At 35.8% G+C, this 16,345-nt stretch overlaps 1 protein-coding gene across 1 annotated transcript; it reads right to left on the bottom strand.

The window, feature by feature from the left end:
* LOC109223471 lies at positions 8,508–12,159 on the bottom strand. The gene is made up of 3 exons (XM_019387802.1): positions 11,816–12,159; positions 9,845–10,067; positions 8,508–9,120 (listed from the first exon to the last, which is right to left on the bottom strand). Exons 1-3 carry the CDS (start codon positions 12,065–12,067, stop codon positions 8,669–8,671), a joined length of 927 nt encoding a protein of 308 aa, XP_019243347.1. The 5' UTR covers positions 12,068–12,159; the 3' UTR covers positions 8,508–8,668.

The raw sequence follows: 16,345 nt of genomic DNA, 5'->3' as shown, positions 1-16,345 counted from the left end.
TACAACTCTACCCAAGGACTGGAGTCACAAACTCACGAACGTCTAGAGAATGCTAAATACAATGTCTGAATAAAAACATAGTTTTGTTTGTTCCGGTACAAAGGATAACTAACTAGAGTAAAGATAGAAGAAACTCCGGGCCTGCGAACGTCAGCAAGGCTACCTCAGTGTCTCTGGACTGAAGTCAGCTCCCAAATCAACTATTGCTGTCCAAAAGCTGCTCCGGCACCGTGATCTGTGCAAAAGATGCACAGAGTGTAGCATCAGCACAACCAACCCCGTGTGCTGGTAAGTGCCTGGCCTAACCCCGGCGAAGTAGTGACGAGGCTAGACCGGACTACCAAACAAACTTGTGCAGTTCAATATATATGTATGCAATATAAAGGTATACAAAAATTAACCAATCAAGGGGGAGGGGGAGCATGCTGTAGGGGCTGTAACAGTTCAGGTACAAAATCAATAATTAAGGAATGAAATAGTACAACTACAATAGCAACGAGAGTAGGAAATCAACATTTGCACGGCACCATCCTTCGTGCTTTTACTCTCATTCTCACCCAAACAATCGTATAAAGTGCACGACATCACCCTTCGTGCTTTACCTCACAAAATGATGACACGGAATGATCCTTCGTGCATAAACACTCATATCATGGCACGGAATGTTCCCTCGTGCATTAGTAATCATATCATGGCACGGAATGTTCCTTCATGGCACGGAATGTTCCTTCGTGCATTAGTAATCATATCATGGCACGGAATGTTCCTTCGTGCATTAGTATTCATATCACAATCGTGCACGACATCACCCTTCGTGCTTTATTACTTGTCCTCACCCAAACAACAATCACAAACAAAGGGGCGAGGGAATAGACAAACAAAATAGGAATCCCGGCAAGGGAACAATAACTACAAATTTCAATATCCCGGCAAGGGGGGAAAAGTCTACCAAACAGCAAAACATCCCCGCAAGGGAATAACCAATAACTCATTAGCTTTCTCTCGTTTCTTACTTCACATCTCACTATATCACTTGAGCCAATGCTCCCATGAATCTTATAATCTCAGAGACCTTTTCAATTCGTATTACAACCAAGCCTATACACCACGAAAATCAAATGATCATAATGTTTTTCACATGTTCTTTACAATATATAAAAGTCCTCAATTAACATGGAATTCGCACAAAATCAGGATAATCACCCTTTAAGGACTCACGGTCATGCTAGACACCAATGTATAGATACTCATCACCATGCCTATACATCGTACTCGATCAATTAGCAAATAGCAAACAAGACTCAACTCCTATTCCCTCAAGCTAGAGTTAAACCAAACACTTACCTCAACTTCCACGGCCAATTCAATCCTCAACAACCGCTTCCCTCTCGAATTCGGCTCCAACTCAACCAAATCTACGCAATAATGACTTCACGTTATCAATATGTGTTAAACAAATCGAACCCAATGTCTAATTATAGCTTTTGCATCCATTTACCCCAAAGGTCAAAAATGCCCCCGGGCCCACATGGTCAAAACCCGAGGTTCGAACCGAAACCCGATTACCCATTCCCCTATGAACTCAGATATATAATTTATTTTGGAATCGGACCTCGAATTGAGGTCCAAAACCCCCAATTTTAGAAAACCTAGGTTCTACCCAAAATTCCCAAATTTCCCCATTAAATCTTTGTTTTGAAGTTGAAATTATGTTTAAAGGTGTTAAGGAGTAAAGAAAAAGAGTTAGAAATCACTCACCAATCGTTTTGGAGAAGAAGAATCGTTTGGAAAATCGCCTCTTATGTTTTGGGTTTTGAAAAAGTGAAAAATGACTGAAATTCACGACCTTATATACCCCCTGAAGACCCAGCGCGGACCGCGCAAAAATGGACCGCGGCCGCACTGAAGAACTGTACAAATACCACTCTCCGAACTCTCCGGCGCGGACCGCACAAAGGGGAACGCGGCCACGCTGGTAGACCTGGGAAATGCTGGCTCTCTGAAGTTAGCTACGCGGACCGCGCATGGACGACCGCGGCCGTGCATCGTCCACCGCGGACCGTACTAAGGCGACCGCGTCTGCGCAGCACGCACCGCGGACCGCGCTAAGGGGACCGCGGGCGCGCTGGAGCCTGCAACTCCCTGAACCTGCAACATCTGCTATTTCTAAGTCTAAGACCTCCCGGGGCCTACTCAAAACTTACCCGAGCCCTAGGGGCTCCAAACCGAACATACACATAACTCCAAAAATACCCTACGGACTTATCCGTGCGATCAAATCGCCAAATACATCAAAAACAACTGATCAAGCCTCAAAACTCATGAATTCTTCCCAATTTTCATAAAACATCAATTTTTTTCCATTTTAAGTCCGAAACATGTCAAACGACGTCCGATTTCAACCAAACTTTACAGAAAGTGTTTAAACCATATATAAGACTTGTACCGGGCGCCGAAACCAAAATACGGACTCGATATCACAGTCTTTTAATCAAATTTCATTTCCAGTTCCCCTGATAAATTTCAGAAAAGCAATTTCACAGAAAAATTTATTTCTCGGGCTCTAGACCTCGAAATTCGACTCCGGGATATGCCCGAGTCTCATATTTTTCTACGGGCCCTCCGGGACCGTCCAATCACGAGTCCGGTCCGTTTACCCAAAATGTTGATCAAAGTCAACTTTAATCATATTAACATCAAAATTCATCATTTTTCACACAAAATTCGTATTTAAGATTTCCGGCTACGCGCCTGGACTGCGCTCGCAATTCGAGGCGACTAAAATAAGGTTTTCAAGGCCTCGGAAGCGCGGAATGAATGAGAAAAACAGGTGATTACCCCTTCGGGTCGTCACAATGCTATAACCTTTACACATAATTACTCACTCTATACCTCTCGGTAGTTTGAGTGACTTTTCCCTAATTGGCTTTCTCAAGCCCAATTGGGTGTTCAAACAATGCAAGTAAAATTGGCTCAAGTCGGGTATTACTCTCTCTAGGTTTAACCCTTTAATTGGGGATATCAATCTCTTGAATTCACCCCAATTCCTTGTTAGCCTAAATTTCCTAGACTTAGTCCCTCTTTCTCAAGAAGAGTCTAAGTCATAAAGGCACGAATCAGTGTTTACAACCACCAATTCTACAATGAAAGCATGAATCAAGCTAAATACCACTAACCCATAAACAAATAAGCCCTAAAATTGAAGACCCATTAAATACCCACACTAGGGTTGGTCATGATCCTAGCTAATGGGTTTATCTACTCATAATCAAGGTAGAAATCAAAGATGGAGATGAAATATAAGCCATAAAAGTTGATTACAAGAATAAAATCTAAGAATAATAGCTAAAGATGCTCTAAATTTACTCTAAGTGGTAAAGTACGACTGTTCACGAGCTCCCTGATACAAAAGATAACCTAAAAATGTGAAAAAGATCTATTTATACACAACTAAAATTACTGGACAAAAATACCCCTACGGAGGTTCCGCTGTGAGCGGAATACTAAACGCCTCAGCGTATAGCCTTTCGCGGCCGCGCAAAACAAGTGCGGACCGTGTTTCTTCACTTTTGTGCTTGGTTTGGACTTGATTTCGCGGCCAGTGTAAAAGTTGCAGCCTCCGCGTAAGCATCAACCGCTGTCGCGTAATTTGGACGCGGACCGCGTTCCTCTGTCAGGCTCAACTTGCAGGGTCTCTGAACTTTGATCAACACTCTCAGCGGAAATATCTTCGCGGCCGCGTCAGGTATTCCGCGGCCGCGCTTTTTCATCGCGGGCCGCGGTCACTGATGTCTCCAAAACATCTTCTCTGACCTCACTTCCGCGGACCGCGTAACTATGGCCGCTTCAGCGGTGGACTTTTCGCAGCCGCGCTTTTCCATCGCGGTCAGCGCTTCAGTCCCAGCTTTGAACTTGTGCAATTTTAACTCCTTCATGAGTTGATTTTGGCTTTCTTGCCTCATTCTGCCCAAACCCTGCAGACAAGCACATTAAGTCAGTTTTTGGAAATACTTTTACACATTTTTTATCCAAGACCTAAGCAAAAGAGAGCATAAGATAGGCTAAACTCCATGGTTATCAACGAGCTCGGATTCATGATTTAAAAGTTTCAACAGGTTTGTATGATGATTTTGGACTTGTCCGCAAGTTTTGGTTAGATTCTGATGAGTTTCGGATGGATTTGGGTTGTGTCGCGCTCTTATTTGGTGATTCATCATCGTTTCTTTTGGGCATAACAGGTACCATATTGAGAAAATGACCTTTTATTTATGATTATATTGAAACACCATATCCGTATTATAATTATGGAACTATATCAACAAGAATTATCGAATTCTGATGTTGTTTGAGAGAGTTATGCCCATTTCTGTGTCGGGAAAGATTGTTGGTTTCTGGTGTGAACGTTTGCGAATGCGAAGAAGAAATTCTGGGTTGATCGATCAACCCGAAAAAATTCTCTTCGCTAACGCGAAGGTGTCCCGCGAAGGCGAAGAACAAAAATCACCTGGTAGTGTTTTAAATTGGCAGATCGATCATTTTAGTTTTTTGAGCATATCTTAAGTTCTAGGGCTCCGTTTCAGGTGATTTTTGCGGTGTTGTTCTCGTCTCAACAAGAGGGTAAATATATAGCCTTTATTTTGACGTTTTTTCATGATTATTTCTATTGGTTGTTATTTTTATCCGTATTTGAATTGTAGAAATTGGGATTTTGAGCCCCAAAGTTGAAAATTGATAAATCCTTGATTTGAAGGTCAATTCATGGATAAAATTGGATGATTTTATGGATATAGACTATATAAGTTATGGGTAATATTTATTTTCGATAATTTTTGAAATCCGGACGCGCGAGCTCGGGGTTGACTTTTCGTGCGGGGTTGGGAATTGTTTCTAAATGATAAATTATAGGTTCTTAGTATGTTTTGATTGGTCTGCATGTTATTTGGATTGTTTCAGATTGTTTGGCATTGGTTTGAGGTGTTAGAGATGCGTTGGAGACGGTTATCGGATTTCAGAGCGAGGTAAGTCTCATGTCTAATCTTGTGAGGGGGAATTTACCCCATAGATGCTATATTTATTATGTGCTACGTGTTATGGGAGCTACGCAGGTATGAGGTGACGAGTGTCCTTACGTATGCAGAATTTCTAATTATGTCCGGGTAGACCTAGACTCACCCCATGCTTTAATTGTATTATTTGATTTATTCTTGCCTGTTTAAATGCCTTAATTACATTTTAGCCTGAGAGTAGACTTGCGTAAGTATCAGACTCGCTACTTTAGATACTTGACGAGCTATTTTATTTGTGGTGGACATTATACTTCCTTTTACAGATTTCTTCCGCGTTGTGCATATCTTTCCGAAAGTTTTCTTGGATTTTATGACTCACACTTATATTCGTGAGTGGGGCAAGTGACCCGTCAAAGTTTCATAATCTAATGAAATCGGGCTGAATGCCTCAGCAATACTCTTATAGGATCGGGCCGTTCATGTCGGTAGTATTATGTAATACACTCATATGGGATCGGATCGTTCACCTCGGCAGTATCATGCAACACTCTTATGGGATCAGGCCATTCACCTCGGCAGAGTACATATTCTTATAGTATCGGCTATTCGGCTCGGCGGAGTATATATTCTTATGGGATCGGGTTGTTCGCCTTGGCTGAGTACACTACTCTTATGGTATTGGGTTGTACACCATGGAGAGATTTCATACCGTCACTCTTATAGGATCGGTCCCTTCACCTTGGTAGAATCGTGCGTAATATTCGATAAGGAGTCAGCGTATCTATGATTTTTTCTAACTTGAGACATGATATTTTAGTGGTTATTGACTTAACATACAACCCATTCGCGGTAATATTCGGTACTCGAGGATTTTGTGTTTACTCATCCGTGGAGGATCTTTTTTATGTACATATATTTGTCTTCACTGTTTTACTTGCCATGCTCCATATCTGGCTACTTTTATTGTACTTGATTTATTCGACCACTAGTAGGTGTCGATGTCGATCCCTCGCCAGTACTTCTTCAGGGTTAGGATAGATACTTGCTGGGTATGCGTTGATTTACGTACTCATACTACACTTCTGCACTGATTGTGAAGGTACTGAGACAAGTACATTTGGTGGTCATTTGGACGCATATGCATTCTATGTTACGATCCGCAGAATACAGAGTTCTCGTCCTAGTTATACTATATTCTGTCTATTTCTATTTTAGACATATGTCGTAGCAGTGTTGTATTTGTTATAGTAGATTCTCATGCACTTGTGACACCGAGTTTTGGGGATTTAGATTTTGCTCTTGGTTGTATTCTGCTATGATTTCCTGGTTCATATTTTGGTCTCATTCGAACATTTAAAATAATAGCATCTATATTTCCTTTAAAAACGAACGATTTTCACTCCTTATTACTTTAATTGTTTTGAAACGCATTCTGAATTAACTAATGATTTTTTGATTTAATTGTTGACTTGACTAATAGAGCGTTAGGCTCCATCACGCCCTACGTTGGGTTTTGGGTCGTGACATATGGGGCTATCAAGATCTAAACCTGTATTAGCACTGAATTTGATTCTCATATAGGACAATTGAGGATAAGCCTCTAGATGATCCTTGTGCTTACCAAAGATTACTTGGAAGGTTGCTTTATCTTATAATTAGAAGGTCAGACATCTCATTTAAGGTACAAAGTCCCAGTCAGTTTATGCATTTTCCCAAAGTGTCTCTATGGAAGCTGCTTTGATACATCAAGCATTGTCCAGACTTTGGAGTTCTATTGAAGGCGCACTGTTATAAGTCTTTATCAACATTTTGTGATGCTGATTGAGATGCCCACACTAGAAATTCTGTTACTATCTCGTTGAATTTGATGACTCTCTGATTTCTTAGAAGTTCAAGAAACAATCAACCATTTCCAAGAGATGACTCTCTGATTTCTTAGAAGTTCAAGAAACAATCAACCATTTCCAAGAGCTCAGCTGAGGCGGAGTATAAAAGTTTGACATTCTTTGTTGATGAGGTTGTTTGGCTACTTGGTAAGTTCAAGGGATTTGACGTGTAAAACACCCCTTATCAATGCCTATATATTATGATAGCAAGTCTGCCATTCAGATTGCTGCTAATCCTGTATTTCGCGAGTGGACCAAGCACGCAGATATTAATTAACATTTCATCACGGAGAAGGTTCAACAAGCTGGCTTCAGCAAAGCAGCAAGAAAACTTACTCACCAAGGGTCTTGGCAGAGCTCAATATGACTACTTGGTATCCAAGCTAGAAATGAAAAACATTTTCATACTTCCGAACTTGAGGAGAAGTGTAATGGATATGTCCACGTGTGCTGTCACTAATTAGTCTTAGTTACCATCTATTAAGTTAACTATAGTTAGTGAACTAGTCAGTTATAACTGTAGTTAGCTATTAGTTAGTTACTTGTACCGTTTTCCAATAGGCGGTTAGTGGTGTTAGTCAAATTAGATATGCACTATTGTATTAGCTTAGCAATATTCCGTTTCATCTTTGCTCACAATTGCAATATTCAATTCAATTCAATTCAAAAATTTAACATTTTTTAGTGGAGCAGAGTAATGGATAAGGAAAGAAGAAAAGAAAGGAAGAGAAACATAAAAGAAGAAAAGAAAAAGTATAATGCAAATAAAAAGTAGGGAAAGTTTTTTAATGAAAGAAATAACGCAAAATATAAATTTTTAATATTTATCTAACCTCACGCGTTTTAGGAATCAACTCTCGATGCCACTATAACGTTTTAGGGTGATGGTAGATACATTTTGAACAAGAATAGAAGGGGTAATAAATCTTTCGGAATATTTAGGTGAGAAATTAAAGCCTCAAGATAAATAGATAGAGGTTTTAATGTGTTAGTTCCAAAAAAAAGAAAAAAAAGATAGTGCTTGTTATAGAGCCGTTTGGTATGGATCATGCTAGTTTCTCATTCTACCCTAATACACAACTATTTTATCCGACCAAACCTCCAGGCTATCCGATCAATGCCTTACCGTTACCCACTTCAATTGGGGTTTGTCGTTTCCTGTTCATATATTTTTGCCTACTTTAGAAATCTGCTCAGCTATTTTTGAACAAATTAAATGTGTTAATGTTTGGAAACCTTCACGGTAGCACTATTTTACTGTTTGCTACTGTACGGTTAACCAATGGAGAAGATTTTGTGATTAAAGGTGACGTTTTGACCGGGTAAAACTTTGAGGTTTTGGTCAAGTAAAATGGTCTGAAATAGGCAGGGGATTTGCTGTCGAAGATGAATTTTTTGTTTCCATTAAATATTGTTACGTGAATATTATGTAAGGTGAGTTGCTGAAGAGACAAACAACGAGTGTCTCTGGATTAGATTCCTATATTTTTTATTTTTTATTGTGATATATATATATATGTATAATGAATTTATATTTTTTTCATTACAAAAATTAATTATATGACTTCGATGCATAAAGTGAAAGTTAAATAACTATGCGTGGAATTAACCCTCATAAATATTAAAATTGGATGTCATAACTAGACGTGCCGGTAGTTCATAACTCTTCACAAGTTCCAACAAAAAACCTAACTCATAATCTCAAAACCATTAAAATCTTCGCAAAATAGGAATAGGTAGCCTACTACATTTATCCAAGACCTGGGAAGTGTTAATTTATGCAACTTTGACAGCAGTTGCAGCAGCAAACTCCAAACCAGGCCTAACATCATTCAAGACTACTTCTTGCCTTGGTGAAATATTCAACCTTAGTTTACTCAAAGTTTGTTGATCAATAATATTAGTATTAACTACTCTCCTTTCTGCAGTAGTATTTGAATTATTAGCTGACCATTTCATCTGCATGAAATTCCTCTTTCTCCACGGACCCAAATGGATTCTTTGCTGTTCTGTTGATTTCTTGGCTGCATCACACATCAATCGAATAATGGCGTTTAAGTGCTCGGACTTGCCTATGAAAACCTCTGGCAATTGGCTTATTAGTTTTTTATATTCCTTGCATGCTTTTGCCATCTTAAATTCATCTTGAAATTCCAATTCTATCAAGAATGGGATTTTCTTCTTTCTTCCTTGTGTGCTTGCTATCACTTCTATGTATTCATGTCTACCTGCATGTTGAGAGCAAGCCCATTTAATTAAGATTATTTACCTATGCTTAAATTAATACTCTGATAATATAAAATAATTTTGATACTATTAATTTTATTTAACTTATTATACATAACAGATTGCGTATCTTATTTTGCAAGTTACTAGTTTAATTTCCACTTATTAGTAATAGTTATAAATTTAGAGTTATTTTTTGGCGACCTGATATGTAAAAAAATTTCATTGTCAATGCATAAAGTCAAACCCATAGTAAATGGTAAGATAGTTAATCTATTTTTTATATTTTTTTTTACAATTATCACATTATTTAGAAGATAAGTATAAATAAATGTCCGGTATTTGGATTATATTAGTAACTTGAAAAATAAGACAAATTTAATATTTTTAAATATAGTATTAGTGAAATTTTCTACATTATAAATATATATAAGTTAAATTCAAATAAATTGCAAGAAATTATTAATCATCAACTTCACTAAAACGAATACAATTAATTATACCACCAAAGGATGTGGTGCAGTGGATGGGACTGCTCCTCCCTTAACCAGAGGTCTCGGGTTTGAGCGTTGGGTATGAAAAAATCATTGGCAGGGAGCGCTTCCCCCCAGAATGGGCCCTACGCGGCGCGAATCCGGATATAGTCGGGCTCCGGTGCGAGTATCAGACATTAGGTGGGAAACAAAAAAATACTATTAATTATGTGAAGGGAAAGTAGTATGGTACCTCCTGGCATCTTTGAGGTGTGTTTCCATTTGGAAGTACAAAGACATGCATTGAATCCCTTTTCACAAAGCTGATGTATCACTCTTCTCCTTAAGCACTTAGCACATCCTTCTACTTTTGGATTTGAACATTCACAAACATTTCCCTCTTTAACTCTATCAATATTTCTTGTAATCCCTTCTCGTAGTTTTGATCCAATCAAGCTATATTGCTCCAAAATTTCCTGAAATATTTTGCAAAATTATATTTTATAAATAACCCTTGAAAAGAGCATGACATAATTACACGATTCTTTGTTTTGCTTTAAGATTTTTTGTATCTTAGATGAATCTTTGAAAATGTTAAAAGAGACTACAAAAGGATGTGGTGCAGTGTATGAGACTGCTCCTCCCTTAACTAGAAGGTCCCGGGTTCGAGCCCTGTGTATGGAAAAGTCCTTGGTAGGGAGCGCTACTCCCCAAATAGAGCCCTACCCGGCGCGAATCCGAATATGATCGCGCTCCAATGCGGGTACCAAACACCGGGCGTGAAACCAAAAAGATAATGTAGAAAGAGATTTTGGAAAATGGACCCTTTTGAAGTTTAACTACCTCTGATTTTACATAAACTAGTTTTTAGTTATCCAATTAATGGGAAATAAGAAAATGTGAAAACTATGTGTGACATCAGGTGAGCCCTACAAAGTAATGGAATTTATAGTGGCCAAAAGAGTGGTCTAGAATTATCGTAATAAAGGACCAAATCCTTAACCATTCAATTGTGGTCACACTAAATATATTGACTGATCAATATTGAAAAATCTTGCCCTCCATAAAGGATTTTTATATGTCCTTACAAAGAACCATAGTGTCAAGCAAATTGCGCAATATATTCCACTGAAAATTTCTATTCTGAATATGTAAGATATATTTTTTGAATATCGTAGCACATGCTTTAATGTTGTTATATTTTAGTATTTTACGATGATAGGAAAATGCTAAAAGCCAAACAAAAGAGTGATTTTGTTTATATGATTAACTGCAGCCTCACATTAAAATTCCACCAGATGTTTTGCCTGAACAAAGCACGTTTATAGTTTCGCCAAATCTAGAAAATGACTGTTCCAGATATTTCATGTCAATAACTAAATATAAACGTCAATTGAAAAAAGAAATTAAAGGTAAACCATACAGTCTGCTTTCTACCTACCCCACATATTTTTATGAATATATGAAATGTTAATCTTTTGAAAATAAATTCATTGATGAACACTTAACAAAATAGAAATATATAAAATATACTAGTAAAATTTAAATATTATCGGTTATGCGAACACAATCCCGAATCTTTCTAAAAATTTTGAGACTTCTGAAAATTTTTCAACTTATCCTTTTTACAATCAAAAGGTGAAGTGGTTTTTGTTTCCAATTCAAAAGTACTCTATAAAATTTATTCTTTGAAAAGAGAAAATAATAAATAAAAAAATTCATGCAATAAGCCAAATTTTTTAAGAAAAGAACCTCTTTGCCTAATGAAAATGAAACCCCACTAAACTAGAAGTCTCGCAATCAAAACCTGAAAATGAAAAACTTCTTGATAGACGAAGCAATCACCATTAATTCCATTTCAAAAAATTTATTCAAAATTCTATTTGTTTATACCCCAAAGCAAATTTGTAGCAAATATTCCGCAAAAGTGGGAAAATGAGCAAATCGTATCAAGAGGCCAGGTTTATCAATTTCACCGTTGCATTGGGAGCAAAAATAAAAGGAACAACGACAAAAGTTTATTTGTAATAAGAGAACAAATTAAAACCCCTTAATGATTAAAAAATTTGTAACATAGAATCAGTAGATAATGGAAATGAAAAACACCATCTTGAACATATTTAAAAGAAAGAATTATTTGTTTCAGCTTTTAAGATGTTCCTCCAAAATTTTAAGAACATAATTCATGTAATAAGATGAATACAAAAAAGCTTTATAAACACACCTGCAGCAAGGCTTGTTGTGATTCCCAATAAATAGCTCTTTCTGCCTCATTGTTTCCTCTTTCATCATAATCCTCACAACCTAATATATAACTAGAGGTATTATTTTCATTATTATAATTGTAATTGCAGTATTCTTCTTCTTCATTTGTAAGTATAAAGATATTTCCGTGAAAGAAACTGCATAGGATTTTATTTTCTTCTACCATATTTGGATTTTCATTTTGAACATCCATGTTTCTTGTAATGATCATTTAGAATCTAGGATAGATAGAGAAAAAGAAGAAAAAAAAGATATGAAAATAAAAGAAAATGGATGTCTTTGAATGAAATTGTGTTTTGGTGGAGGAAGAGTGAATGAATATATAGTGTGTGCCAAGTCAGCAATTCTTATGTACATATTGGAATATTTGCTTAAATTTGGAATATGCTACCGAAATTTATGGATTAAAAATGTGGATTTTGGGTCTCATTCGCAATGACTACGATATTATCATTTTGGAAATGAAATTAACTTCTGAATTGTTGCGTCCGATATATAAGTGTGTGCCGCTAGTTTTATAGTATTTTCTTAAATAGAAGAGTAATTTTGTATACATTAGTTAACAATGTAATATATATATATATATNTATATATATATATATATATATATATATATATATATATATATATATATATATATATATATATATATATATATATATATATATATATAGTGTTGTAATAAGTAATATGCTTTACTTTTTAGGTTATTAATCCCAATCTTCTTATGCACGTGTTACTTTCACAATTATAATTATCATTTTTTGCTAATGCAAAAAAATACGACATGATAATATACTTTTTTTTTAAAAAAATCAGTATTGAATAGAAGTTAAATTTTTTTAAAAAAAGGAAAAATGAAAGAAAAAAAAGAATCTAAAGGAAAACATTTGTCAAATGGACCACAACCACAACTTATCTATCTTATGGTATCTAAGACTTTTGGAAATATTGCGAGTATTCACCACGGTCGACAAGCTCTACCTCATTAGTTTGTCAAATTTTGGGATAAATTTCACAAATGTTCATATAAATATAATTTTTTTTTATTAAAGTTATATAATTATGTTTTTTCATATAAAAATTATAAAACTTTTACTAAATCACAGAAAAATCATAGTGATCGGAAAATACAACGTTCAATAGTATTTTCTTATTCGTGATTTATATTTTTTATTTTCAGTTTAATAAATAATAATCTAATTAAAATAGGAATGACCAAACTGGACATGATCTACCTGACCCAATAGCCACATATAAATAAATTAAGGGATTTTTTCCTATCTATACCATATATGAAACCTTATTACCAAAAATGTTCATAATTTGTTAATTACCCGTCCAGTCCACACTTTTACTACAATTTATATACCAATCCATAATTAGGCAGATTCTGCCATTTAAAACGCGCTAAAAAGAAAGCACGAAATCTGCGTTTGATTCTTTCCACATTAAATTCGAATTTTGAAACGTAAAGAGATCTCATTGCTGCGTAATTCTCTCATTCACTACAATTCTAAAACAACGCAAGCTTTAGGAGCTCCAGTACTCAATTTGCTTTTACAAATTCTACAACGCAATACAAATTGTAGAATTCAAAATTGTTCTTCATCGACCTCAGTACTCAAATTGTCGAACCTATATCTGTTCTTCATCTCTTTCACACCATAATCAATATTTTGTGGTGCAAAGTAATGACCATTCTGCAGAAAATAAAAAATTATTGAACATTAGTAGTTTGCATAAAAAAGAAGCAGTAATCTACGTATAACTACATGATAACTACAAAATATAACTAAAAGAAGAACAACCTACCACACCTATAACTACAAAACAATACAGGACATCTACACATGTAAACATTATCTCAAAACAATAAGGAAGAAAAGGGTAACTACAACTCTATAACTACAAAAATATAACAGTTAGTTCAAGTAACTCACAAAATGTAGATTAATAGTAGTTAGTATGAAGGTAAATGTAGCAGCATACAAAAGGTGAAAAATATACCTTATCTACAATTTACCCAGCAGCCTACAAAACAACTACAAAATAACTACATTTATGCACTGTCTAAAAATCACAATTACAATTAACCTTCAAAATTGAGACAAACAATCTACAAAATTTGGACAATTCCACATTTTACCAAAAAAACACTTGAACAACAGATTTTTACAACCAAAATCACACTAAAAAACTGTAAAGAAAAATAATTAGTGTTTACCTTTACCAAAATGTTTTTGTGAACCAATTCTGGTACGTTTTTGGAGGGTTTCTTCTTTTTTGATTTTGATGAAGAAGGAGAGACCTTGGGTTTTTTCACAGATGGAATTTTAGGGGAATCTTCAACAAAATCATCATCTACAGATATCAGCTAATGTAGCTTTTGAAGGTTTTTTTTTTTGGGAGTGTTGATTTTTTTCATGATTTGGGACTTGAAAAAACAGATGCAACTTCAAAATAGGATTTTGTGAAATTAACTGGAGAAGAGAATTGTAGAATCGTGGGTAACTGATAGTAAACGTGGGTGAGAGGCGAGTATACAAAAATGGGGGAATTAACTGAAGCTAAAACGTGGGGGTGTGAGGGGTGGGAGGAGAGAGAGGCGGGTAAACGAAAATGGGAGAATATACGCTCCTAAATTAACGCCTAATATAAATGAAGCATTAATTATACCCTCAATTTGAATTATGGTATATAAATGGTAATTTGGTATGCTGAAATGTAATTAACACAATCCTTAAACATTGAGGGTAATAAGGTTTCATATATGGTATACGAAGATAAAAATCCCATAAAATTAAACTAATACTAAAAGTGAATCCATGATACTTCTATCTTTTATTTTTCTTTTCAAGATTTTCACCCAAATTGATATCATTTTTGTTTTAAGCGCTCCCTAATTATATCTTTTTTTTTTGTGAGAACCTCATGCATTCCCACTAAGTTTTTTTGCGGGGAAAAGATTTCACTTTTAGTATTATTTTAATTCATATATATGGGTATTTGGTCAGGTTGGATGGGGTCATTCCTATTTTAAGGGAAAAATATAAAATAGATCTGTCGACCGAAACTAATTGTAATCGCTTGCCAAAAAATATTTAAATATGTATATTATATGTATATAGTATACACACACACACACAAAAATATATATATATGTGTGTGTGTGTGTGTGTGTGTGTGTGTGTGTGTGTATATATATATATATATATATATATATGTGTGTGTGTGTGTGTGTGTGTGTGTGTGTGTGTGTATATATATATATATATATATATATGTGTGTGTGTGTGTGTGTGTGTGTGTGTGTGTGTGTATATATATATTATCGGCTATTATTTTTGAGAGAGGCTAAAAATATATGTTTTTCTATTTTAATTGGGTTATTATTTATTAGACTGGAAAAAAATATGGAATAAGAAATACTACGAAAAAATTATGTTTTCCGGTCATGATGCTTTTTTGTGAGTTAGTGAAAGTTGTATGACTTCTGTGTGAGAAAATAAAGTTATATGGAAAAAAAGCATAGTTATATGACTATTTGTAAAATTTACCCTCAAATTATGAGTCATGGAGCTAAAGAAAATGGTTTACCATATTAACGTGTTATGTTTTAAAAAAATCACTTTTGTACCCTTTTTCCATTTTTATTAAAACAAAGGAAGCAAGCTGTATACGGTCAAAATTATATGCTCCCGATTTATAAGCTCGAGGTTCCACCCTAGGCCCAAGTCCGGGAGAGATCGAGTTCGAAACCGGTGGACCAGACTCGAGCTCGAAGACAGAGTGTAAGGCCCAGAGACAGGAGTTCGAGGAATGCCGAGGCCAAGTGTGCTCGACCCCGAAATAGTACCGTTATAACAGAATGAGCTAGATTCCTACCACGTCCCTAAGATTATGGCGCAAATCCCAGAATAACATCGTACAAGTCCGTACTAGGCGGTTAGACAGCTGTAACAAGAATATTCCCTACTATAAATAGAAATATTCCTTATTTAGGGTTCCCTTATTGTGATGACCCAAAGGATCATCTTTTGTTTTAGAATCCGAATCTGGGTTCCGAGGTCTTGAAAATCTCATTTTCTTTCTCCTCGATTTTGCGTGCGCAGTCCGGGTGCGTTTCCGGAAAGCCTTTATGTGAAATTTAAGAAAAATATTGAAATTTGCCTTTAAAATTAATTAAAGTTGACTTCGGTCAACGTTTTTGGTAAACGGACCCGGACCCGTGATTTGACGGTCCGGTAGGGTCTGTAGTAAAATATAAAACTTGGGCGTATGCCCGAAATTGAATTCCGAGGTCCTTAGCCCGAGAAATAAATTTTTGAAGAAAATTATTTGTTGGAAAATCTAAGGATTTTTAAAAATGGAATAGTGTGTGATCTCGTTGGTATCGAGTCCGTATTTTGGTTTCGGATCCCGGTACAGGTCTGTTATGGTATTTAGACCTTATCTGTGAAATCTGGTGAAAAACGGAAGGGAAATG

The sequence above is a fragment of the Nicotiana attenuata genome, chromosome 3 (genome assembly GCF_001879085.1).
Source record: "Nicotiana attenuata strain UT chromosome 3, NIATTr2, whole genome shotgun sequence".
NCBI lineage: Eukaryota > Viridiplantae > Streptophyta > Magnoliopsida > Solanales > Solanaceae > Nicotiana > Nicotiana attenuata.
This window is presented reverse-complemented; position numbering and strand designations above follow the sequence as displayed.